The following is a 27,923-nucleotide window of genomic DNA, read 5'->3' as shown; positions in this document are numbered from 1 at the left end:
CCAGCATATTGAAGATACTGTGCACCGAACAAACATTTGGGGTTGACAGTGAAGAGCAATAATTTATATATATATGCACAAATTTCCATCAAGAAAACAGGGCCTGCGATTTCGAATTCAGTTTTATTCACTCATTTCCCAAGTCTCTTCCACTGTGCCAGGGACCGTAACAAATCTGATCAATAAAAGCTGTGTGCTCTAAGAACAGCGACCCTGAGAGCAAAGCCCGCAGGTCACAGATCTAGAAACTAGGAGGGCATGACATAACACCTGGCAGTGCCTCCAATTGGTGGAGGAGGAAGGTTGTTCCCTCAATCGGAGAGTGGATTGGTTGCGAGGTTAGGAGGCGTGGCGTCCCAAAGAAGTTCAGCAAATACCTCCTCCTCCTCCGCCTTTCCCCCTCTTCCCCCCTCCCCCCCACAATTTGCTTCTTTGAATTCGGAGCTTTCCGGCAGAGATTAGAAAGGATCGCGGGGGTTCTCAGTGCATGCCCCCAAGCACCAGAGTATCTTTGAGCAAGGTAAGAGAGGTGGTCCCTGAAACCGAGCGGGAAGAGATGAGGAGCGGGTTGGCCTGGGAGATGCGCTCTAAATCTCAGGTTTCTTGTTCCAGCTGCAGGCTTAGAAAAGGGAGCTGGAAAAGTTAAGGGTGGGGGACTTTCAATTTGCCCTACCTTCGCCCCCCAGCTATAGTGCCAAGGGGTACAGTTTATCCTTTCTCCTTTGTGACTTTATCCAGAGGAAGGGAAATAATGGGGTGGGGGTGGTAGGGAGATGTTTAGGGCACACGTGGCCTGGTCTCTACTTTGGCGTGTGTGTGTGTGTGTGTGTGTGTGTGTGTGTGTGTGTGTGTGTGTGTGTGTGTGAGAGAGAGAGAGAGAGAGAGAGAGAGAGAGAGAGAGAGAGAGAGAGAGAGAGAGAGAGAGAGAGAGAGAGAGAAAGAGAGAGAGAGAAATTTGGGGGGGGGGCGGTAAGGCTAGTCAGTACCCTTCCTCCATCTCTATCTTTGTTTCTTACAGGACTGAAAGTAACTTTTTCTTTTCTTTCCGGTCAGTGCCTTTCCTCCAGCTTTTAAAAAACTTTTGCTGGGGATATCTTGCCCATCTTGGATTTAGCCATTCTTTTCTGTGGCAGGGTAGGAAACCTGGTCCTAGTTTTCTCTTCTTTTCTCTCCCCAACCCCCGTTCCTTGCTCCATTTCCCTTCCTAGGTCTGCTCTGTAGCCAGCCTCAGGCCATAGAGTGAGGAAATAGCAAATTCACCATAGGTGGACAGAACTACATCACACATGTTAGGATGAAGTCAATACTTTATTTTCTTAGGGCAGCATGGAACTAGAAAGTTTCAGAAGCCCTGCTTTCTTCTCTTTTTTATCTTGCTCTCTCTCTCTCTCTCTCTCTCTCTCTCTCTCTCTCTCTCTCTCTCTCTCTCTCTCTCTCTCTCTCTCCATGATTCCACAAAGGTGCCAAGCATATCTTATTAAGGCACCCATGGGAAATGCCATGCTCCTCTGTTCAAACTTCCTAGACTTTGTTTTGCCTCTAAGAGTTCATAGGATTATAGATCGAGAGCTGGGAGGGAATTGAGAAGTAATCTATTTCAACCACTTCATCTTAAAAGATGTTAAGTCACTAAACCAAGATCACAGAGGTAGAAGTGACAAAAAGCTGAATAAAAATTCCTCAACCTGGCATTTAAGGCCCTCTACAGAATAGCTCCTAAATTAGCTTTTAAACTTCTTCAAACACTCTTGTATACTGGGTAAGGGAGCCTTCTTGTGTTCACCAAAGTCATTCATCATTTTATCTCCTATTTATCAGGTCTTGAATTCACTCTTTTTAGGAATCTTTAGTGTCTTTCAGGGTGATATTTCCAATACAAAACCTTTCCTGATTCTCCATAGTTTTTAGTGTAATGTTCTGCCTCATATTATCTTGAATTTACATGTTTGTATACAGACTGAAATTGGAGTAATTTAATACCTGACTTTATCACTTACACTTTGCACGACTTTGGATATGTTACTTAATCTCTGCAAATTCCAGTTTCCTCTTCTATAAAATGAGGGGGCTACGCTAGATGACATTCAAATTTCCTTCAAACTATAAATTGATGAATGCATTAAAATTCATTTCCCTTGAGGGCAGAGATTGTTTTCATTTCTAGCATTTTTATGAATCTTTCACTGTACACAGTAGGATATTAATAAATATTAGTTGTAATAAACTGAGTTTGCCTGCATTGACTGGTTGTTCTTTATGTGGTAATAGTATTCTCTGTAGTTCATTTGAGGACACTTCACTCGGGTGTTGTTACTCCTCTGGAAGTTGGTACTATGAGCTGGATAATTTCATTCTGAATGAAAAATGTTCCGAGTGTCATTGCTATTATCAAACATATTAGAAAATGAAGCTGTGAATTCTAGTTCTGGATGACAGAAATTTCTTTGTTTAATTTTATGTCTTATTTTTTTCCTGAAACATTAAAATGATGTAATTTGTTTTTATATGTACATTCATTTTTTAATATATTCCCTCCTCTTTCCCCTTACCCATTATTCCCTCCTTTGTCATAAAGATAAAAAATTAATAAAAAGTCAACATATGAAAGTATATGCTGTATACTGTACCCATGGTTGTTCACTCTGCAATGAAGGAGGGGAGTTATATTTTCTTTTATCTTCTCTTGGTCAAACCTTGGTCTTTATAATTATGCCAGTATTTAGTTTTCTCATTGCTCTTTCAGTTTACATTGTTACAACCATTACATATGTTGTTTTCCAAGTTCTTCTTTCTTCCCTTTGTATTACTTCATTCAAATCTTTCTGTTTTTTTTAATTCCTCTTATCCATCGTTTCCTACCTTTCAGTAATATTCCATTACATTCTTTACCAACAGTTTACCCATCTAAATCTCAGTCTATGGGTGAGATAGGGAGAAAGAACAAGAACAAAACTTGACCCAATCTACTTCCCTGTAGAGGGAAAGAAGCAAGTTGGACTTCATGTTACTCTTTTTTTCTTGATCCCTAACAAAGAAATGACTTTTAATACGAAGTTATCATCCATCTCTGGTCAGAGGCAAATGTGAGTGTGCCTATCTCATCCATGTATCAGTACCAGCTGTTTTTAACAGAAGTATGGATTTACAATTAGACATTTTGACCCCTCTTCAAACCTTCCATGGCTTCCCTCCCCACTCTCTAATTGAGAATATTGCCTCATATTTTACTGAAAAAAAAATTGAAGCCATTTGCAAAGATTTTCCTAGTTTCTCCTCCTCATCTCAAATTATGCAGATGCCTTCTGCCACTGTCTCCTCTTTCATCACCCTCTCACATCACCTTCTATTTTCCAAGGTAAATCTCTTTATGAGAGAGAGAGAGAGAGAGAGAGAGAGAGAGAGAGAGAGAGAGAGAGAGAGAGAGAGAGAGAGAGAGAGAGAGAGAGAGAGAGAGAGAGATCCCATTCTGTTTTGTCTTCTCTAGAAGAATTATTTCCACTCAACCATTTCTCACATATTTTCAATTTCTTACTGGCTTCTTCCCTGCTACCTACACATATGTTCATGTCTTCTCCATTCTCAAAAAAGCAAAAACAAAAACAAAACCTCAATAGTTAATATCAGATTTGTTTCCTCTCTTTTGTGATGAAACTCTTTGGGAAAGCTGTCTATAATAGGTTCTTCCCATTTCCTTTCTTCTCATTCTTTTCTTCATTACAGACAGGCTTCCAATCTTATCATTCTACTGAAATTGCCCTCTCCAATGTTAGGAGTGATTCCTTGGTTACTGAATATCATGATTTTTTTTTTCAATCCTGATCCTTCTTGATCTTTCTTCTGCTTCTGCCACTGTTGATCATTTTTTCCCCTCCCTGATATACTCTAGGTGTTCATGACACTATTCTAATCTGGTTCTTCTCTACCTATTGGACCTCTCTCTCCTTTGCTGAATCTTCACCCAAGTTATGACTCCTTACTGTGGGTGTCCTACAGAGTTCTGTCCTGGGCCACCTTTCCTTCTTCCTTTAAGTTATTTCCATTGGCAATATCATAGGCTGTAATGGATTCAATTATCACAATTCTTATGATTCTAAAGTCTACTTATTCAGTCCTAACATCTCTCCCAATATTCAATCTTCATTTCCATCTGCTTATTAGACATATTGAACTGGATGTTCTGTGGGAAGCTTAAATTCAACATGTACAAAATTTAACTCATTATCTCCCTCTGGAAAAAAAAATTCTCATCACTTGATAACTTGACTGTTACACTGAGGTTTCTATCATCTTCCTCAGTTATCCAGGCTCAAAACCTACATTTCATACTCTATTTTTCATTCTATCTCATTTCCCATATTCAATTAGTTGTCAAATGCTATGCTGTTTATAGTTAAGATTCCATTTGGGGGGAATTTCTGTAGAATCTTGATGACAATATTTGAAGAATCATAGATACCTTGGGAACCAACAGTTGATTTGGGTGATGGCACAGACTTATAATTAAACAAGTATTTTTGAAGAAACTACTATGCCCTGGAGAGAACTTTCGAGAGCTTCCCTTAAAGGTAAGAAGATCACGATTCAAATCTTGCCTCTGAAATATATAGATTATGTAGCTCTGGGCAGGACATTAAACCTCTCAGTTCTACAGATTCTAAAGATTGAATTTCAGAGAAGGTGCAGGTCTGCACTGGCCCTCATTCAGCCAAAGATTGAGATAATAATCAGAATCTCTCCATTTTGGTCTGTGGTTCCCTTTCTCAATACCATTCCTCACATTCATAGGTAATAAATGAATGGCAGCTAGCCATAACAATTTAAATGGCAGAGAAACAAAAAGTAAATAATATACAAAGCACTCCCATTCTGGCTGCTTTAAATAACAGAAACTGAAAGTAAAAACTATCCGAAGCTTCCACATTCTCTCTACTTAAACTGACTCTCCAAAAAAAGACAAAAAAAATCTCTTTAAAGGAAGGGCAATGGATTTCCTCAACAGATTCCCCATTGCCCCACTGTTCTCCCACACTCTCTCCATATCACTAGCTCTTGATTGTCTCTGCTTAGGTTTTCTAGCCTTTAGTCTGGTTCTTGTCCTAGTGTTCTCAGGAGTGGGGAGAAGTCTCTTAGCAGCCTGGATACTGAGCCATTCTTCTTCTTTCCCTGTCTGTCCCTTTTTTTTCAGGAAGTCCTCACTCTCCCCAAAACAATGGGAATGGAAGGAACCACAACTCTAAGTCTTTTTTTAATCCTTAAATCCTCGCTGCCGTCTGGAGGGGGCATTTTACGATATATGTCTATATATGTACACAAAGATATATAGTTATCACAAAGTAATTTGTGGAGCTGGGTGTGAAAGTGAGAAACAATAAAAAATGGGCATGGGGAGTCACGAAAATCCTAGGCAGAAGTGAGAAGGGAGAATACTTAAAACTTGGAAGACATCCTGTGCAAAAGAAAGAAGTTGAGAGATGGAATCCTATGTGGGGAGAGGAGAGCAATGAAGGCCAATTTGGCTGGAATGTAGAATGCTAGAGGGCTAGTGAAATTAGCCTGGAAAAATATGTTGACGATATGAAAGCATTCAGATATCAAATCAGAAATTGTATTTTATATTTGGGGCTAATTTGGAGCCACTGAAACTTGGAAAATAGTAGTTTTGACTTGGAAGGATCTGTGCACTAGAAATATCAAGCGGTTACTACTATAGAATTTGAATAATGTATTTCTTATAAGTCCTAATTTTGCCTCTGAGACTGCCACTGTCCTGGTGCAGGACCTCACTGCAACAGCCTGCTGTTTGGTCTTAAGTCTGTGCACACTTTAAATTCATCCTCCAACCACCTGTGAAATTCATTGCCCTAAAGATTGTCTAACTATATCAGCACCACTCCCCTATCCCCAGCCCTTATTTAATAAACTCTAGTGGTTTCCTAGTGCTTTCAGGATTATTGATAGAATCCTCTGTTTGGTTTTTAAAGACCTTTCTGACCTAGTTCTTGATTATCTTTCTAGCCTTTCTACACCTTACTCCAGATCCTCTTTAGCATCCTTGCTATTCTGCCAACTAATCAGTCAAGCAATAAACATTTGTTAAGTACCAGCTGTGTTTGGCACTTAAGGGATACAAATAGGCAAAAAGACCTGACCTCAAGGAGCTTACAATTGAATGGGGAAGACAACATGCAAATAAATATAGACAAAGCAAACTATTTACATGATAAATAGAGTATAATCAACAAAGGGAAGGCACTGGAATTAAGATGGATTGGGGAGGGCTTCCTGTAGGTGGAATTTTAGTTGGGATTTAAAGAAAGTCAGAGACAACTACTTTTGAGGAGTAAGGTATAAGAAGGCTAGAAATGTATGAGGGAGCTAGATTATAGAGGGCTTTGAATGCCAAATAGATCATGTTTTAGTTTGCTCCTTGAGACAATAGGAAGCTACTGGAGTTTACTGGGTATGGGGTGACATAAATGGAGGAGTTTTAGGAAAATCACTTTAGTGGCTGAATGGAAAATGGACTGGAGCCCCATCCACAACCTACTTAAATTAAGGTGTGAGGAGATGAGAGCCTTTATTGGCATAATGGCAGTGTCAGAGGAGGGAAGGGTAAGTAAGAGATGACATTGACCTCCTTTAGTTTATTCCCTGCATTTTTACTGACTGTCCTCCATACCTGGAACTTAAATCCCTCTCTTCTCTGTCTCCTGGTTTCCCCTTGTTGCCCACCTTCTTTAAGAAGCGTTACCCAGTTTCTCTTAATCTTATATCCTTCCTTCTTAGACTAGTCCAATTTATCATGCAAATATATCGTACATATACATATTTCTTTCTATGTCACCTCCCCCATCAGGAGGTGAACTCCTTGAGATCCTGGACTGTTTTTACCCTTTTTTCTTGTATCCTCAGCATTTAACACAGTACCTGGAACAAGTTTAAAAAATGTAGCTAACAGTGTAGGACAAGATCTTCAAAGGAGATAACATATGTAGAAGTATTTTATGAATGCTGAAGGGTTATACAGGTATCACTTTTTTTTTTCCTGACTCATTTCAACCCATGAGTAAAAAAAAAAAATCTGTTGAAGTTTTCCCAGGTTTCTTTGTTTTGTGGGTATATTAGCACATGTGTTCACAAAATAGAATCCCATCACCTGAGAGGGAAAACTTCATGCTGTATGATAAAGAGGTGAATGAAACACAGAGGTTAATATTCTTGGAACCAGTTCTAATGTCCTAGACTGTGGATGTGATTTGAACAAGTCCCTGGGGTCCCATGTCCTGAAGCAGGGAAATTTGAGAAGCTCTTTGCTTCTAGATTCTCGAGAGTAAAAATTTCACCATTTCAGCTGAGTCACAGTGTATTTATTAGTTGGAAGAGATTTTAAGATAATTCAGACCATTCCTAGCATCTTATAAAATGAGGAAACTTGGGTTTGGCAGATTAAGTAGGATTTGAACACCAAATTTAGCACAATTTCAAATTGATTTCCAGTGGGTAATCTTTTCACTCTCTCCGTTGGTTTCATTTTCTGCTAGAAATAACTCCTTGACTTTCATAGGGCAATTCAGATATGCACATGTGACTTATTCTGTGAATAGAACTCTTAGGAAAGGGAGCAGGTCCCTAGGAAAGGAACCGTTGTAAAATAGATATTCATGCTTTTCAAAAGAAAAGGGAAAGCACTATCTTGAGGCTTTCTTATGTATTCTTTGCAATTCTAAGTGATTTTATCTGATTGTGCCTAGAGGAATGGCTGGTGGAATAGATACCCCTGGCTGTTCACAGATTAGCATATAAAGTATAGTTTCCCTGAGGCATTTAGAGACTTCCTTTATTCCACAATCAGTAGTTACTTACTAGCTCTGGATAAAAAGACTGAAAAACAAAGTAAACAAAATAACAAAACAAACAAACAAACAAAAAACAGTCTGTACCCTCAAGGAACTTAATTTTCTTTGGGGGGAAAAGAGTTTATTATGACTTTTCATTTGAGCTCTGGTTCTCCAGACTCCAGGCCAAGTGCACATGTGTCAACCTGATTTGGTATTGCAAATATGTACTTCAAGAAAATGCCCTAAAGTTTGAAAAAATGATCAAAGGAACATTTTGATGCTAATTCTCATAAAGTTATCTTGGATTATCTGCTGGAAGAAGTATAGCAGAGGAATACAGATTGAACCTTTAATTCCCTTTCCCGCTACTGGCTTAGCTAAAGAAACTTACCTCATATTTCACTGAAACACACTCACTCACACACACACATTTGTGACCTGGCATAATGGGAGACATCAGAAGCAAATTAGAAGGATGGAGATATATTACCTATCAGATTTAAGGATAGGAGAAGAATTTATGAATACACAAGAGATAAAAAGCATTGTGAGACATAAAATGGATACTTTTGAATATATTAAATTGAAAAGTTTTGTACAAATAAAATTAATGTAGCCAAGATGAGAAGGAAAACAGTTACATTGGGGGGGGGGAATAAAGACAGTTTCTTGGATAGAGGTTTCTTATTTAAAATATAGAGAGAACTTAGAATATGAGCCATTCCTCAAGTGATAGTCAAAAGAAATGGCAAGACAGTTTTGGGATGAAGAAATCAAAGCTATATGTAACTATATGAAAAAATGCTGTGAATTATTATTGATTCGAGAAATGCACATCTATCAAATTGGCCAAAATGATAAAAGGACAAGATGGCAAATGTTGGAGGGAATATGGGAAAAATGAACATACTAATACATTGTTGGTGGAACTGTGAACTGATCCAACCATTTTGGAGAAAAATCTGTAATTAAGCTCAAAGAGTTATAAAACTGTGTATACCTTTTTACCCAGTAATTATTGTTATTAGGTTTATTTACTAAGGTGATCAAAGAAAAAGGGGAAACAACCCTATATGTTCTAAAGTATTTATAGCAATTCTCTTTGTGGTGGCAAAGAACTGGAATTTGTAGGGATGCCCATCAAATGGGGAATGTCTAAATGAATTGTGGCATATGATTGTCATGGAATACTACCACACTACAAGAAATGATGAACAAGTTAATTTGAGAATAAACATGGAAAGATCTACATGAAATTATGAAGAATGAAATGAGCATAAACAAGAGAAAAGTATATACAGCAACAGAAATATCATTTGAAGAATGATTTATGTATGTCTGCTTGCAGAAAAAGAATTGATAAATAGAAATAAGTAAGATATAATTTTACATATCCTTTTTTTTTGTTGTTTTTTGTTTTTTGCCAAATGATACCTTCTCTAATGGAGTGAGGGGATGGAGAGGGTTAACTGTTAAAGTTACAAACAAATAAATCAACAAATTATAAAGAAAGATTAATAAAAAGATAAGTCATATGGTACCCTCCCCCCCAAAAAAGACATCTTTGAAGAAAATCTATTGATGCCCTCAGGATATATTGAAGTATACAGGACTGCTTGCATCTACTTATTGCTATAGAACACTTCCAAAGTGACAGATATTATGCCTAAAAAATATTCCTGAATCCTTCATTTTTTAGGCATCCAGTTTAAGATATCGAATAGGCTACAGGAGATGTGATATTGGATATTAAGAGAGAAGTTTAGACTGGGCACATAGATATAGGAATATAAAGATGATCATTAAATCCATGAGAGCTGTTGAGATCGCCAAGTAAAATAGGATAGAAGGAGAAGAAAGGCCAAGACAACCCTCTGGGGACACCCATGATCAGTAGACACTACCTGGATCCAACAAAGTTGATGAAGAAGGAATAGGTCAGATAGGTTGGAGGAGAACTAGGAGAGATTAGTGTCAGGAAAAATTTAAGAGAAGAGAGTATAAAGTAAAACGAGGATGACCAAAATTATTAGAAGACTGAAATGAATTTTGAACCAGCTGACTTGGATTTGCTTCTGTTGTGTACTACATTTGCTTTTATTTGCTTTCTGGAACTTTAATTTTTTTCTTCTTTTGTAAAATGAAGGGTTTAGACTATATGATATTTAAAGTACCTCTCATCTCTAAATTCTATATCATACCAGCCTAAGGATAAAGGATAAGACTTAGGGATTGACTTAAAAGCTTAAAAAAACTTTTTTTTGGATGCCTTTTGGTTTCTATCTCATTCTTTTCTAGACATATCTCTCCTGTTCATCTCCTCGTTGAACTATTCCTAGTAATAGAAAGATTAAAAAGCAAAGCGAGGAAAAAGCAGTTTAGCAAAATCAACATATCGATCTCTTTTGAAAGTATAATATTTCACACTACTGGTACTTTGCTTTGGCAAAGAAGGGAGGGAGGAGCATTTTCTTAAGTCTGGATCCAAGCTTGTTTATTATAATGCAGGTTTATTATCTTTATGCCAGGCTTTTGCTCAACCAACATGACTTGTTATCCTATATAACTATGAAAATTAACTCTTAAAATACTTGGTCATATATTTTATTTTACATTTTCTTTCAGTTGTTATTACTATATGTAAGATGAACTGTTTTCATTGGAGTGTAAAATAATTTAAATGCAATATTTAATCATCTACATGTCTAGGTTGCATGATTACCATCTTGCTCTCCTCATCATAGAGATTTGTGGTTTATTATAAACTGATCAGTCTTGAGAATTTTTTGAATGGATTATATATCATTGATTCTAGTTGTTCTTAGGATAACTATCAACTTGGATTCTTTTGTTTTACTTTCTTTCTTTTTTAAATAAAGCCTGTCCTTAATTCATTATAATGGTTTAATGTATTTGTTTTCTTACATGCCATGATTAGCAGTTTAAAGTTATTGTTATTGAATTCATTCCTTTGTGCCTCTCTTCACTGACAAAATTTAATTTTTTAAACTTTTATGATGACTCAAAAAAGGTATCCAAAATTTATTTGATTAAATAATTACTGGTACTTAATTATACCACAAATATACTCCTCTGCTTTGATGCATACTAATCTCCCATATTAAACATTTGGTGTTACATTAGGCTGTAGAGCTTCTTGAGGGCAGGAATTGTCTTTAGCCTTTCTTTTTTTAATTTTTAACGTTCACCACAATGCTTAGCATATTGGCACATAGTAGGCACTTAATAAATGCTTAAAGACAAAATACTGATTGCCTCCTTGGATAAACATGACAGTCTAAATCCACTGACTGCATATTGATCAAATATGTCTTCATGAGTTCATTTTACTTTGTTGCAAATTTCAAAGGAGATTAAAATGTACTAGTAGCTGCTCTCACTGCTGTTGCTTGTTCGCTTTTATTCTGTTGTATTTACCATCACTAGGTTTCCCCAGTTTTCATGATGTTGCAACTACTCAGGAACAAACGATATAGGGTAGCAATCAGCCATTTAAAACGCCTCCATCATAAGGCTGTGCTGGCACTCAGGCGAGAAGATGTAAATGCATGGGAAAGAAGGGCACCTCTAGCCCCAAAGCACATCAAAGGAATCACCAATTTGGGATATAAGGTGCTTGTTCAACCTTCGAATCGGAGAGCCATTCATGATAAGGTAAGTGTTAACATAATTATAATAATAGTGATAGCCTACAAGTGTTTGGTGTTTTGGGTTCTCTGATATGCCTTATATAGATTATTTCCTGGGGTAGCTAGGTGGCACAGAGGATATAGTGCCAGACTGGAGTCAGGAAGACTCCTCTTCCTGAGTTCAAATCTGGCCTCAGACCCCATTTGACTTGCCCTTACCACTCTTCGGTCTTTGAATTGATTCTAAGACAGAAGGTATGGGTTTAAAAAGAATGAATGAAAGAAAAAGTGCAGGTGAAAGACTGGAATCTGAGTAAAACCAAGATTTTTCTAACCCTTGCCCTCTGTCATAGAATCAATATTGTGCATTAGTTCTAAGGCAGAAGAGTGGTAAGGGCTAGGAAATAGAGGGTTAAGTGACTTGTTCAGAGTCACACAACTAGGAAGTATCTGAGGCCAGATATGAGCCCATGACCTTCCATCTCTGAGTTTCACTCTCTATACTCACCTACCTGCCCCCAAGATTTTGTTTTTTAGCAACACATTTTCCCCCATAATCTAGAATTATTCTTTTGCTCTAATTAAGAATAACAAGATCTAGTATATATGTGACTCTTTGAAGTTTGGAAAGAAAATTAATATTGGATATAATTCTACATGAATTTCCGGTTAGAGTCTATGATTTAATGAGAATTTGTCAAAATACCATTACTTTTAACCTGTCTAATCTTACTTTTAGCCAGTAGCAAGGTAGCTATAGGTTGTTAGGTAAAGGTGACATAAACACCTGCCATTTGTTCATCATGTCATCAGGCAATTGATTCTTGAATACTGGAGATGGGCTAATTTTGAGCTGGTTACTTTTTCTTGCCTGATTCTCTTGGTGGTCCATAGGGCATAACTGTAAGATTGCTGTGGTCTATGGCCTTCATAAAACAAAAGCCAGCCAGCTTGAATAAAGTCTTAACCTATGACCTTGTCCTCTTGAGGACCTTGCTCTAACTACCAATGGTCATAGCCAAATAAGGAGCTCCTGGTAAGGAACTCCTTCCACCAATGTCATTTGGCACCTTTTCTGCAACTTATAGACTTAGAGTGTTGTCCAGAGTGTGAAGTTGTGGCTTTTCCATGATCATGTTGTTAGTAAATATCAGAAATGGGACTTGAGCCCCAAGTCTTTTTGGCTTTGAAGCCAGCTCTCTATCTACTTGGCATGTCATGTTATCTATTACATAAGTAATAATGTATTGGGATAAGAATAAAAAGAAAAGAAAATGTGGACCTAGAAAATAGATAATAAAGAAGTGAAAAGCTATCTTTGTTTTAGAAAAAAATGTTATAGAAGGTCATATTCTCTATTTATAGAATAATATCATATGCTTGCTCCCAGAATACTTTGAGCAATATTTGGAGAATGAGATATAATAGATCTTGGGAGAGATATAATAGTATGAAAAAAGGCCCAGAAAAAGACACCTAAAAGAATGGAAAACTTCCTTGATTGGTAGTATTAAAGGTCTGTGACCTTTAATAAATGTTTTTTTGATAACTGTATTTTTTAAACCCCTACCTTCTGTCTTAGACACAATACTAAGTATTGGTCCCAAAGAAGAAGAGTGGTAAGAGCTAGCAATTGGGCTTAAGTGACTTGCTCAGGGTCACACAGCCAGGAAGTGTTTGAGGTCAAATTTGAGCCTAGGACCTCCTGTTTCAAGGCCTGATTCTCTAACAACTGAGCAACCTGGCTGTCATGATAATTGTATTTTAATATATTTAGTTTCCTTAGAACTTCTATTTAATTTATTTATGCCTTTGAAAGCATAATTCTGAGCAGGAATTCATAGGTTTAGTCAGAGTTCAAAAAGGTTCCAGGATACAAAAATGGTTAAAATTGCTTGGATTAAATGGAGGAAAGTAGAAGTAGGAGGTGCTATAGGACAACCTGACTTAAAAGGTGAGGACTGTTCATCTTGGATCATCAAAGGTCCAATAGAGATACTAAAATTTGTAAAATAATCATCATAATTTCAATTAAATCAGCAATTCAAATCAACAAATGTGTTCAGTATTCATTTGGGTGCTGTCCTAGGTAGCTGAAACACAAAAGTTAGTAACAAGACAACTTCTAAATAGAGCTTACTTTCTCCTTTGAGGGTCTATTTATTCAATAAAAGCAAACACACAGTAATTTAAAGATGGATGGGGCATTATAAAAAAGGAAAGTCTACCTATAAGAGATGCATCTGAACTGAGCCTTGAAAGAAGCTAAGGATTCCAAGAGGTGGAGAGGATGCTTAGATACATATGGACATAATCATAATCTCTTGAAATACTAAGCTAAGGGTCACCCTTTGAAATACAAGTGAGGTAAGCTTAGGACACATGAAAAGAAATGGATGGTAAATATATGGAACTCATTCTAAGGGGAAGGAGTTATAGGAAATAGTGTGAAAGGGTTTGGAAAGAGCTTTGAGTGCAAGTCATAAGTTGCTGAGAGAAATGATGGTGGTCTTGACCTTTAATACTGATGGGACGAATTATTGGCATAGCAAATCCAATCTTTCTGTTTTCTAATGTTAGGATTCACTGTGGTATTTCTTTAAGTGGTGAACTCTATTAATGAACTTATAATTTGATTTCTACAACAATTTAGTTTACTTGCAATATACATTAAGAATATACATTTTTGTAAGAAAAAGCAAAGTAACTAGTCAGCTTTTGTGAATTGGAGTTGAAAATAAAATATTTTCATAGATAATGTGCAAATATATATCCATTGGTTTAGCCAAAGTGACAAAAGTGTTCATGAATCAAAATAATTAAAACACCTTGGTTTAGAGGGATCCAAGATGAAAAATTGTTATTTCTGACAATGAACTGAAGAGATCACAATTTTTCATCTTGGATCAGCATAAAAAGATAAGTTTTTAGTTATTTTCCCTTGAGCTTATACATTTTGAACATAAAGATATTTGAAGATTTATGTTTAGTTGCAAATCTTTACTGTGAACATTTAATTGAATGTTTATACCATATTTGATTTAAGAAAATTAAAAGAAGTATAAGACAGTCTTGGATCTCAAGTCACTGACAATAATAAAATAATGATACCATGTAGCATCTTATGATAAGTTCATTTCTTTGGGATGTGTTTATAACTTTCTATTTTCACTTTTGACATCTTTCTTCTGACTTTTTCAATTGCAATGGCATACTAATCTATCTTGCTGTTCAAAGTTTATTTGCCTCTCCAATCCATTCTTCATAATGTTCTTAGGTTGTTCTGCCTAACTAAAGCACTGTTCTCACCAAGCATCCTCAGTAATTCACCAGTAGTTGCTTGGTAAGGTAGAGGAAATTATAACATTTGAGGCTTTCTACAATCTGGCCCCAAATTACTTTTCCATTAGTTTACATTCCAGCAAAACCAAATTATTTGCCTTCTCTAAATATACCCTGTGCTTGACTTTTGCTTTTATTGTTCTCTTCTTTTTGGACTACCCTCCCTCCCCCCATCTCTCTTTCAAAGGCTTATTTGTTGTTTATATTTCAGCTCAAATGTCACCTCCTCCATAAAGCCATTCTTGATCATGCTAGCCACAACCATTCTCTCTATCCTCTGAATTCCCATGAAAAGAGTGGATCCACATTTCAGAGTGAATACATGCTTCTCTTGGGAAGGACCCATTGGTTGGAAGCTAAAAAAATAATATAACCCTTCCTACTTTCTGGTCAGCGAAATCTATGGACTCTCCAGAATATAGAAAGACAGCTTGGTATAAAAAGAAGTAGTATAACTTCTCAGATCTGTTGATTGACAAGAATTTAGATTTTTGCTCAGAATAAAAAAACAGGAAATGTTTCTCTTTAAAAAAGTAAAAGAATCAGCCTTATGGCATGATGAATATAGTGTTTCATATTCTAGCCATTTATTTGTATGACTTGTCATATTCAATCCTAGTATATTATAAATTGGGGCATCTAGGTGACATTGAGCCCGGAATCAGGAAGATCTGAGTTCAAATCCAGCCTCAGAAACTTACTAGCTGTCCGATCCTCAGTCAGCCACTTAAACTTATTTGACTCACTTTCCTCATTTCTAAAAAGAGCTGGAGAAGGAAATGTCAAACCACTTCAGTATCTTTGCCAAGTAAACCCCAAATGGAGCCACAAAGAGTCAGATATGACTGAACAACTGAACCACAAATATAAATTCCTCTAGGGGAGGACCATGTTGTATTCATCTTTGGAAAAGAATCCAAGTGTAGTTAGAGCTAGATTAGGTGGTTTTCTTACTGTGAGCTGTGAGATCTTAACAAATCCATTTCCCTCACTAGGCTTCAGTTTTTTATATGTAAAATGAAAAAGTTGGATTCAGTGAACTCTAAATTCCCTTTCAGTTTTGTGACTTTATAATTTATACCCCTCAGATTGCTAATGCACAATTTCTTGAACCTAGTAGGAGCTTAGTAAATATTTTTAGAAGCTAATCAGCTTCTAATTAACCATAATAACAATAAAAAACATGAGCAAGTCACTTGGCCTCCCTAAGCCTCAGATCTTTTATTTTAAAAATGAGTATGGTTGGGCTATATAGTCATTGAGACCCTTTCCCATTATTAAATTTATGATTCTATAAGAACTAAAAGCATGTTGTAAACAATGAACTTCCATTACCTAGGAAGACACCATAATAATAATAGCTAATATTAGAGCTCTTTGAGGTTTGCAAATAATATCTCATCTGATCCTCCAAACAACCCTGGAAGACAGATGCTTTCTAAAATCTCCTCTTTGCATGTAAAGAAACTGAGGCAATAAAGTACCTTCCTTAGGGTCACACAGCTGAGTGTCTGATGCTCTTTGTGATCTAAGGTCTTCCCGATTCTAGTTCTTTCACTGTACTACCTAATGACTGCTAGCTTCAAACCACAAGATCTTGACCAGTACAGTACCAATATTTCTTTGCATTAAGCCAAAGTACAAATATAGATTTTTGTGTCCTTTCACAGATATATTTAAATGTCACATCAATAGTTTCACACATGAGACTCAACGTCCATTCTTATATAGACTTAACAGTCGCAACCATAGAAGACCCTTCTTAAATTGAAGTTAATTTGCTAATTGTTCCTAATAATGACAAAGGAAGATCCTATTTATACATTTGAAGTTCACATAAAGTTCTTTCCTTTCTATCACTTTGTGAAATAGGTAGAATAAGTACTACCCATTTGACAGCTAAGTATACTGAGGCTTAAAAGACAAATGACTTGACTAAGGTCACACATCTATTAAGTGTTGGAACATGTTTTTGACCCCCAGAAAATCTGATTTTAAACTTTGTGCTTTTTAAATTACATCTATTTGCCTTTCACCACAATAGGCTGTGTCTTGGCTGGAACATTTATAGACATAACATTATTTATTGCTTTACATAATAACCTAAGAAATAGTCACCCTCCCATTGGTTTGAATCTGTTTGAACATAGAAACCTTCTGCTTCAGCAATAGCATTTTGATTTTTCCCCTGCTTAAGGAAAAAATAGCATTCAACAAAGAAATGTATCCATTTCCCTCAAATTTATCTTCACAGGAATATGTCAAAGCTGGTGGCATTCTTCAGGAAGACATTTCTGAGGCTTGCCTCATTGTGGGAGTGAAGAGGCCACCAGAAGAAAAATTAATGCCTAAGAAGACGTATGCATTCTTCTCTCACACAATCAAGGCTCAGGAAGCAAATATGGGCTTGCTGGATGAGATTCTGAGACAGGTAATTAGTAACTCAAACAGGTAAATCTTTTTCTTTTGACAATAAATGTTATTGATATTTGTTCACATTGCCGAAATACACTGTATCCTTATTTTTTTATATTGTCTAAATAAATTTTAGGACAGCTAGATGGCATAGTGGATAGTGTGCCAGGCCTGGAGTCAGGAAGACCTAAGTTCCAATCTGCCACCAGACACTTACTATCTGTATGATCCTGGGCAAGTTAATTAACTCTCTTTTCCTCGATTTTCTCATCTGTGAAATGAGTTGGAGAAGGAAATGACAAAACACTCCAGTTTCTTTGTCAAGAAACCTCCCAAAAAAGGGCTACATAGAGTCAGACACAACTGAATAACAATAAAATATAAATGTAATGGATATCTTTTTATATTTTCTAGTTTTCTCCCTGCATCCCTTTCTTCCCTTCCCAGAAATTGATCCCATATAATAAAAAATACTTTAAAAAGAAAAAGAAGAGAAAAACAGTGAAAACAGCAAAAATAGTCAAAACACTGAAAAATTTTAAAAAGATGTCCAGGGTTCTATATCCAAGGATCTCCAACTACTATAAAAGAGTGGGAAACGTTGTCTTCTGATTTCTCTTTTTTAGGGCCATGCTTCTCCTTTATAATTTTGCACCATGCACTTTGGATTTAAGATAAAGTTAGTCTTAGAACAATATGAAAACACTGATCTGAGTTCTCTGGTATGTCTAGGAAATTTTCTTCTTTTATTAGTTCACAGAAAAAAGAGAAATACATTCCTAATATGCTGGAATATATTTTTCAGTTTTTGCCTCATGTAGAGAGGATTAATTGTACCATTTAAAAGCATAAGAGCATTTATTGCTTTCTTATCTTTGTAGTGATTATAGAAAGAAAGATAATTCCTTTACGGCCAACTTCCATAGTCTACTGATCAGATGCTAGTAATCAGAATCTTAGAATTCTAGAGCTTTGGTAGGTCAGTTAACAAGTATTTCTTAAGTGCCTACTATGTGATAAAATGCTAAACCCGTGAAGCACAATAAAGTGAAGCCCAATACAGGCATTCCTGTACGATCATATACCTTACAAAGTTGTTGTGAGGATCAGAGGAGATTATATTTGTAAAATGCTTACTATAGTACCTGGCCCAAAGTTAGTGCTATGTAAATTTGATTATTATGGTTATGATTATGATTATCTTCTAAAGAAATATGGTCTTTTGAGGCACTAGAAATCCATGCATTTATTTTTATTATAACTTTTTTTACTTTGTAAAGATATTTTCTTTTACCAATAACAAGTAATAACAATTTTCCACATAAGTTGTCTGAAATTATGTGATCCAAATTGTCTCCCTCTCATCTTCCCCTCCCCATGCCCCACAGATGGTAAGCGATTTGATCTGTAAAGCACTCAAGTTTTACCCATTTGTAATGAGTGTGCTTATTTTTATAAGCATTAAAAGCAGATCTGGTTTAACCCGTGATCAACATTTTATTAGTAGTGAATTTGAATTGCTATATCCCATCAAAGCAATAAAACTGGCTTGTTCCAAAGAGTGTTTTGTATTTCAGATGTTTTTTTCACATTTAGAAAGATCTTAAGTTAAAGATCTTTAGTAAAGCATAAGGAATGCTTTACTAAAAGAGGGAAAGAATACAGGATAAAAAAGAGAAGGTTGGGTAAGAAAACAATCCATTATCCTATTCCATGCGGTTGCTATGGAAATTATATGCCATATGACATTATAAGATTAATGACAGAATTACATTATTTGGTGAGACTTTGTTTAGAGTATTTTTACTAGACTTCCCTAATTTTAAGATAAGAAATGTTAGCTATTTCATGCTTTGGTTAATGAAGTTAGGAAGAACATTTTCTTTTTGATTGACTTGGTTATTATAATGTCTACTACTGAGATATCACTTTTAGATCTGTTATCTTTTCTTGTACCTGGTGGGTGTGATTTATCACATTTAAACTGAAATGTGGTTTCTACTATGGTTGTTTTAGGATTGGCACTTTCTAAAAACATTTCACGAGGCCAGCTTGACTAAGAAGTTCATATTAGTAGGTCCAGGAATATTTTATGGGGAAAAAAGTAAACTCTTCAGTTATCCATTTTTGTGAGTTGGTCATTAAATTGGAGTCGGTGGTTCTGACTTCGTATTTATTTTTTAGGAAATCCGGCTTATTGATTATGAGAAAATGGTTGATCATAAAGGAACACGTGTGGTAGCCTTTGGGCAATGGGCAGGCGTGGCAGGTATGTATACCAGGGTTTGCAAGAATAGGTGAAACTTTCCCTATTGATGAATATGCATGTGTGTATGTCAACAACTCATCAATCATTTAATTAAGCCCCTGCTATGTGCTAGGCACTGTGTTCAGCTCTGGGCATCGAGTAAAGCAGAAATCGTCCATGACCCCAAGGAGCTTACAAGTCTAATGAAGGAGACAACATGCAAACACTTGTGTATGAATTTAAATAAAACATAACTATATTTATATACTCTAAATACTCATAAGTAAAAATGAAATCTCCATAAAGATAGATATGTATTTATATAGGTTAGATCTATACATATAATTGATCTATCCTTTATGTAGTATAAATTGGAAACAATCTTGGAGAGAAGGCACTAGCATTAAGAGTAACCAAGAAAGGCTTTTTACGGAAAGTGAGATTTTTTGCTGAGACTTACAGGAATCCTGAGAAGTCAGAAGGCAGAGGTGAAATGGGAGAGAAATTCAAGCATGGGGCTAATCAGTGAAAACAAAGAGAATGGAGATGAGATGTCTTATGAGAGGAACAGCAAAAGGGTCAGTGTCACTGGATCTTAAAGAACGTAGAGAAGAATAAGTTATAAGAATTAGAAAGGTAAGAAGAAGCCAGTTAAGAACCAGATGATTTTGTGTTTGGTCCTTGAGGTTTAAGGAACAATTAGAATTTATTGAATGGGTGTGAGGGAATTTAAGAATGTGACATGGACAGACCTTTAGGAAGATTACTTTGATAGCTGAGTAGAGGGTGGACTGAAGTCCATGGGAAGAGACTTGAAGCACTGATATTAACCAGTACAGCAGCTAAGAGAGAAAGAGAAAGAGAGAGAGAGAGAGAGAGAGAGAGAGAGAGAGAGAGAGAGAGAGAGAGAGAGAGAGAGAGAGAGAGAGAGAGAGTGAGAGAGAGAAGGAAGGAGGGAGGGAGAGAGGGAGGGAGGGAGGGAGGGAGGGAGGGAGGGTCTTTCTGTATGTGAAATATTCATGTTCCAAAATTTGCTTGGGGTGGGATGTTGCTTCTTGCAGTGGTGAAAGTAATAAAAAAAAAACCTTTTGTAAAATCCAATGTTTCAATACAAAAATGAAATGGCAGTGGCCATTTGATAGCTGTAGGTGAACTCAATGAGATGCTTTTCAGCTTGCTCATATCTAAGCCAAGCTCTAAGAAGAATTCACATTTTGAATACTTATGGGAACAGCATGCCAAAGAGGGGAAGAAAGGGGAGAAATAAGTGCTGCAAAGTATGTGGGAAGTGAAAATCACAAGTCTAAAGAAGAGAGAAACCCCTTTATTGAAGAATACTAGAATTAGATCTTTGCCACATTTGGGACTTGACACATTGGATGGGAAACATTACTGTTTTCAGTGATAAGTCTTATGCTATTATTAGAGAGTCTTATGTCTTCCAAATTAATAATGCTTTTATACAGGCCATGCCAATTGCATTTTATATGACTTTTGTAAAGAAATAAAATATTTTTCCTCTTCTTAACATATTTTTCCTTGACCATGGAACCTTCTCTTTCTAAAGAAGTTCTGTCTCTTGTGAATGGCTCCTCATTTAAGAAACTGTTCATATTTTTAGGTATACAAGGTAATTCCTATTATGACCACAAACAACCACCAAAATTATTTTGTTTTACTTGAATGAAATTCCATTGCAATACAGAAATACTGGATTTGTAGTATATCTAGTACTTTTTATTGTGAATTTGTAGTAAAATACATAACACAACAGATATTTACTAACCACTTTGTATAAGATCCCAACAATGCTAGGAGCTAGTGAGGAAAACTTGTTACAAACAAAAATTCGATCTTCTTATCTTTTTTAAATCTAATTCTGAAATAGGGATGATCAACATTTTACATGGAATGGGCTTAAGGTTCCTTGCCCTGGGACATCACACACCTTTTATGGTGAGTTTTTTCTTTAGAATTCCTCTTTACATTTTGTGAAAATAAAATGTTTCTGTGTATAGCTTTATGTGAAGTATTCTATTTGTTTTCAGCATATTGGTATGGCCCATAACTACAGGAACAGCAGTCAGGCTGTGCAAGCTGTACGTGATGCTGGCTATGAAATTTCTCTGGGATTGATGCCCAAGTCTATAGGACCTTTAACATTTGTGTTCACTGGAACTGGTAATGTGTCTAAGGTAAATACTATTAGTCTTTGAAGTGAAATATCATTGTAATGTGTCTTAGTGTCTTTAACATGTGTCCTACCTTAGGCAACTAGGTGGTGCAATGGATAGTTTTGGTTGCAGGGATGGAAATGAAATGTTACCATTTTCAGGCAACATAAACTTGTACTTATATTTTTTTAATGGAATCGTGGATGCTCTTTGCTAGGTTGGATCCCACTTTCCTTATCTAATTGATGCTCATGTTGTCACTAACAGGGTGCTCAGGAGATCTTCAATGAGCTCCCTTGTGAGTTTGTGGAGCCACATGAGTTAAGAGAAGTTTCCCAAAACGGAGGTAATAGAGGGTTACTTCTCCTTCTCCTTCTCTTCCCTTTACTTCTTTCCCCTCTTCATATCTTTTTCTCCTTTTGCCTCCTTCCCTTTCTTCTCCAGCTCTTCCTTTTTTCTTCTCCTCCTTTTTCTCTTTTTTTCTTTTCTTTTCTTTTCTTTTTTTTTTTTTTACGAGAGCTATGATTTCAGCATATCAACATATGATTTATGACTCTGAATTTTAGAAAGTTGCCTATGGCATGGAGAGTCTATGATTTACCCATGGTTACTCAGATAGTTTGTGTGAGAGATGGTTCTTGAACCCAGATATTCCTGACTACAAAGCTATTATTCTCCATTATATTGGGAGTTTTCAACTTTTTTAGGTCACCATATCACTTAGTTCCTGTAAATCTCCCTTTCCCCTATGTTTAATATGAAAGGGAAGAAATTTTAGAGTTCATCATGCATATAAGAATTAGAATAAACTATTAATTTTTCATGAGGAAAACATTCAACACACAACTTTTTTGGAACAAAAAATTGTTCCCTCTCCTATCCACAATTTGAAAAAAATGAACACTACTACTTTAGAACAATTTTAATAGGATAATATTTACCAAATATTTCCCATATTTCCTTGACAGATTTTCTGTTCTTCAAGTCTGGTACCTCTGTAACATACTATGCAAATATACCTTATGTACATTTGTTATGGTTTTTAAAAAAAGATAGTGTCATGACATTTTATTATTTAAGTCATAGACCTGTTATTGTTATTTCCTTTACCCTCCCCGCTTTTCCACTAGATCTCAGGAAAGTATATGGGACAGTGTTAAGTCGACATCATCACCTTGTCAGGAAAAGAGATGGGGTGTATGACCCTGCAGAATATGACAAGCATCCTCACCTCTACACTTCTCGCTTTAACACTGATGTGAGTATTGTAATCTCTCCTTTCTTGGCTCTGGAAATGGTTTGCTTTTGCTTTGAGATAGGCAGTTTTAAGTAAGAATAGTTAGGAGTATGTAAATTCGTTTTAGGTCCCCATTATCAATTAATTAGAATGTGATAACTCCCGAGTCCTTAAGGAGTAGCCAGTTAGCTTTTGCACAATTTTCCTTGGTATAGTTTCTGGGACTTCTGTTTGCAGGGCTCTGTCACAATTACTTTATCTTATTCTTTCTTTTTATCTCAGGATTGTACCATCTTACCTTCTGTGGTCTTCCTGAGCTGGTTAACTTTAAGCATGAAATTCATGACATGGTTATTGTCATGAGTTTGATCCCTATGCAGATAAATCTGTTCCATAGTTACTGACTGTACTCCTAATCTCAGTCAGCCATCTTCCACGTTCACGGCACTGAGTTAAAAATAAAGTCTTTGGGCCAGTGCAAACACATCCCCAGTAAAAGGAATTTTACAAAATTCCCAAACCAAAGTGCATTACAGCCAAAACCAAAACCAAACCAAAACCAAAACAAAAATCCCTAGCAGTAACTTCATGTAAGAAGGCTTGTTTGTTCATTTGTAGCCAATAGCCGTTTCTTGCTGTGTGAGCAAGTTTTAGCAGTCCTGCCTTGATAGAAGGAAGAACACTTTTTATTCAATCAGGGAGTCTTGTGGACAGCAGCTCATTTTCTGAATCCCAAAGTTGTCCCATGCTTGCCATGTTACACAGTCTTTAGTGTCATCCAAAGTCACACAGGATTTGAAATCAAATGTAACTTTTAAATGAAAGGCTGCGAAACTGAAAAATTCTTAGATCTATTAAGCCCCATTAATGCTGCCTGAGTCCATTTGGAACTTACAGATTGTAAATACTATCAATGTATGCATGTATGTAGCACCTTCCTCGTGGAGCTCACAGTGCTTACAGTTGTTATCTGATTTAATCTTCACAGCATCCCTGTGAGGAATGGGGTACATATTATCCCCATCTTGCAGGTAAGGAAAATGGAGCCCAGAAAATTTGAGGGTGGCCTAACTAAGGCTACATAGTTGGTGGCATTGGAGACAGAAATATAATAGCAGTCTCTTGATTTAAATACTATATTTTTAACCTACCAAATAATGATATTACAGAATGAAAATTAAAAATGATCCTGTATCTTTTTTCATGGGGTATCTCCCAATGTCACCTGGGATACCATAGAACCTCCCCAGTTTATTGTCTTTTGATATGAAGGAATGACCAATGACATATCGAAATTCAGAGGCATTAAGAAATAATATTAATAGTTATAATGACCTATCTTGACTCTGCAGAAGAGTTGAGGAAATGTGCTTCTTTATCTTATTTGAAGAGGTGGGGCATTAGGGTGTGAAATATTGCACACACTGGTGGACTATTGATGTTGATTTCTTTTGTTAAACCATTCCTTTCTTCTCTTTCTTTTCAAAATCTTTGTTACCAGGGATGTCCTTTAATTCTGGGAGGGACAAGAGATAAATTTGAAAATGAAGGCAATATGAAAACACATATGTCAATAAAATAATTTTAAAAAGTAATCTTTAAAAACTAGTTCCTGGATATGCTGTTGATGGTTTGCATCTAGCAAACTATACTCCAATGAATGTACACTACCTTATATTTCTCATGGGTCTTTTGGAATTTGCTTCATAGATTGCCCCATATACTACTTGTTTAATTAATGGAATCTACTGGGAGCAAGACACACCTCGGCTATTGAGCCGCCAAGATGCCCAGAAGCTCCTTGCCCCAGTAAAAACTTCAGTTGCTGCTGTTGAGGGTTGCCCTTCATTGCCCCACAAGTATGTATCTTTATTTTAGTTATATTTTTTAGTAAAATCAAATTAATAAACTGATTTAAAAATGTTTTAATTTTAGTTTGTTTTATTTTAATTTTTAACTCCTTCTCTTCCTCCTATCTCCCAAAAAAAGTCTAAGGATTTTTTTTAAATATTGCAGGGCTCACAGTTTTCCCATGTTAGCTCCCAGTGTTTGCTACCTTGTGGTAAACAGGGTCCTGAATCATCCAGCCCCTCAATATACAGGTGAAGAAACCGAGGCCCATGGAGTTAAAAATGACTTGCCTAAGGCAATGAAAGTGAAAAGTAGAAGAACTTTCACTGGGCTCCATCTTCCACTATCAGATCTAGACACTGCTATTGTGAATCAGGGGGCTGAATTAATTAACTGAATATTTATGGCTTGCTCATAGTGTCCAAGTCACTATTTTAGGTGCTGTAATAATAGTAGTTAGTAGTTATTCTAGCACCATTCAAAGCCCTTTAAGGGATAAAAAGATATAAGATAGGATTCCTACCCTCAAGGAACTTAGATTTGGGGACATGGACATAGATACATATGCAAATAACTAATACAATATGATGGTTCATATTAGGTACTAAATGAATTGTACCATCAATATGTGTGCTATCGAAGTGCAGAAGAGGGAAGAGCCTTGAGGACTAGACTGCTCAGAGAAGGCTTTTTGGCATAGGGAGAAAGTGAGGTGGGTCTTAGTGGGCTAAAAGAATTCATTTGGGCAGAGGTAATGGTGATGGATACTTCTGGAGAAAGAAGGACATTGAAGGAAAAATGTGGAAATAAGAAAAACAAGATGTGTTCCAAGAACAACTAGGTAGACCAGTCTAGCTGATGGGGATGGTCGGTGTAGGAAAACTGGGGGACATAAAGCCTGGAGAACTTAGTTGAGACCAGACTGTTAGAGGGCATTTCTTGCCAGGTCAAAGTGAGAAAGTCATCCTTTATTTGCTCCTTCTATCCAGGCCATCACCAGTCATCCTGACTTTTATCTTGCCATTGGATTTAAATGACTAGAAGAGAGAGTGAAGCTAACGTCTGTGTCATTCTGCCTCACTTAAATCCAATTCACATGCAAGTCAAATCACACCATGATGCCATTGGTCCTCTTCAAAAACAAAAGATGTATAACAACTAATGGAATATTAAAAAAGGAAATGATATGTTGAGAGTAGTTTTAGCAAGATTATTTAGGTGGTAGTATGTAGGATAGGTTAGAGGGATATCACTTTTCTCTGTACCTGAAACATAGTAACTGTGTAATAAATATCTTTATGATTGATTGATCTAGAGAAGTGTAGCTAGCCACTCTTCCTTGGTTGAAGATAATTTTAGGGAAAGGCATTAGCTAGTTCTGTCTCATTTTGATTTTAGTTGAGAGCAAATCTTCCTTTAGGAAGAACTTTCTAGTAATCTTAGTGTTCTTTTTTTTTTTTAACTTCTATGTTCAGGATGGGAAATGCACAATAGAAATCATTTTCTAATCCTTTGCTTTTGTTGATGTTATTGTTGATTTTGAGTATTGATGGCAATTTTCATTGTGGTAAAGCAGTAAAGCAGTTGGACCTCCTCTCTTTCAGACTTGTGGCCATATGTGACATTTCAGCTGACACTGGTGGGTCTATAGAATTTATGACAGAGTGTACGACAATAGATAGTCCCTTCTGTATGTATGATGCTGACCAGCATATTATTCATGACAGGTGAGTTTGTGAATTGCTTGCCAGTACAGGAAGGGGAAAGGAAGGGAGGGAGGGAAATAAATTCAATCAGGTAACTTGGGAAAACTTGTGTGGAAATTTGTGATTATGTGTAATTGGTTAAAAATAAATAAAATAAAACTAAGTAATTTGACATTTTCTCAGTCCTTTAAATAGGGGAGGAGGATGGGATATATATATATATACATATATATAACATTTCATTTAGGTTATGAAAGAGGACATATAAAACACTTTTGATGTGTGAGCCTTTGATGACAGAGATATACTAAAGACCAGGAGGACTTAATTGGTAATAGTTCACATTTATTTAGTGTTTTAATAGTTGCAAAACACTTTATAGCCTTGTGAGTTGGAGTGCAAAAGCATTGTTACTCCTACTTTATAAATAAGGGAACTGATATTAAGACAGGAAAAATAACAGGCATATGTCACATAGCTAGTAATTATTGGAGCTGGGATTTCAGTCCTAGATCTTATTCCATACCCAGTGACCTTCCTACAAACTATGCTGCCTTTTCTGAAGTTCATATATACTTAAATACCAAATTATTAAAAATGAAAGCATTTCAACTTTTAAATACACATCATTTTTTATGAATAGAAGACTTTTATAAGAAACCAGTAGTATTTGGGGAGTAAACTATTTTTACTCTTTTATGTTATATACATTGTTTTGTATTGGACCAACATAGTATGATATTCATACTAATATGAAGATTGCTATAGAATATGCTGGACATGTTTGCATATATAAATGAATCATTTTGCTTCTTCTAGTGTCGAAGGCTCTGGGATACTCATGTGTTCCATTGACAATTTACCAGCCCAGCTCCCAATTGAAGCTACAGAATACTTTGGAGATATGCTTTTTCCCTATGTTGAAGAAATGGTAAACAGAATGGTGGTGTCAAGAAGGGGGTGAATTTTATTTTGAATGGAAACCAGAAACATTTAAAAATATGCTAAGCTTTTCTATCTGTAGGAGTAGGTGTAAATGGAGAAGAGAGATAGAACATAGGACAGGAAATGATTGACAGATGGAGGGGTGGAATGTCCGGAGGGGATGCTGGGAAGGGCTTTCAATGGACTGGGGCAGTTGTTCCTGAGCCCTGAAAGAGTGAAGGAAGATCCTGAGCTCTGAGTTGGGATATCTCACCTCATCGACTAGCCTGAAGTGTCCCAAAGTGATTGCACTGCCTCTGGTGTAAATCAATCATCTTAAAGATCATGTGAAACTTTGATGGTCAGATAAGACATTTGAGATTGACTCTTTATGACAAGCATAGGCAACTGGGATTAAGTGATCTGCCTAGGGTTAAACTGGTAGGAAATGTCTGAGGACAGATTTGAGCCTGATGTAGGAGAAACACACCCATGTTTGTAGCAGGGTCTTGCCCCAAGAATGGGAGACTCAAACTCC

The 27,923-nt window shown here is 36.3% G+C and overlaps 1 protein-coding gene across 1 annotated transcript in view; it reads left to right on the top strand.

Annotated features, from left to right (window-relative positions):
• Window positions 1–353: 353 nt before the first annotated feature.
• The window catches only part of AASS (aminoadipate-semialdehyde synthase), a 75,942-nt gene continuing 48,372 nt past the window's right edge, over window positions 354–27,923 (top strand). The window contains exons 1-11 of the mRNA XM_001370216.5: window positions 354–520; window positions 11,286–11,513; window positions 17,085–17,261; window positions 19,430–19,514; window positions 21,382–21,449; window positions 21,542–21,688; window positions 21,935–22,013; window positions 22,798–22,925; window positions 24,615–24,763; window positions 26,360–26,482; window positions 27,281–27,392. Of these exons, the coding sequence (XP_001370253.4) occupies window positions 488–520; window positions 11,286–11,513; window positions 17,085–17,261; window positions 19,430–19,514; window positions 21,382–21,449; window positions 21,542–21,688; window positions 21,935–22,013; window positions 22,798–22,925; window positions 24,615–24,763; window positions 26,360–26,482; window positions 27,281–27,392 (1,329 nt within the window). The 5' untranslated portion in view covers window positions 354–487. The remainder of the gene's footprint in view (window positions 521–11,285; window positions 11,514–17,084; window positions 17,262–19,429; window positions 19,515–21,381; window positions 21,450–21,541; window positions 21,689–21,934; window positions 22,014–22,797; window positions 22,926–24,614; window positions 24,764–26,359; window positions 26,483–27,280; window positions 27,393–27,923) is intronic.

Source organism: Monodelphis domestica, chromosome 5, assembly GCF_027887165.1.
Source record: "Monodelphis domestica isolate mMonDom1 chromosome 5, mMonDom1.pri, whole genome shotgun sequence".
Taxonomy (NCBI): domain Eukaryota; kingdom Metazoa; phylum Chordata; class Mammalia; order Didelphimorphia; family Didelphidae; genus Monodelphis; species Monodelphis domestica.
The sequence above is the reverse complement of the archived record's forward strand: the minus strand, read 5'-3'. Positions and strand labels throughout refer to the sequence as shown.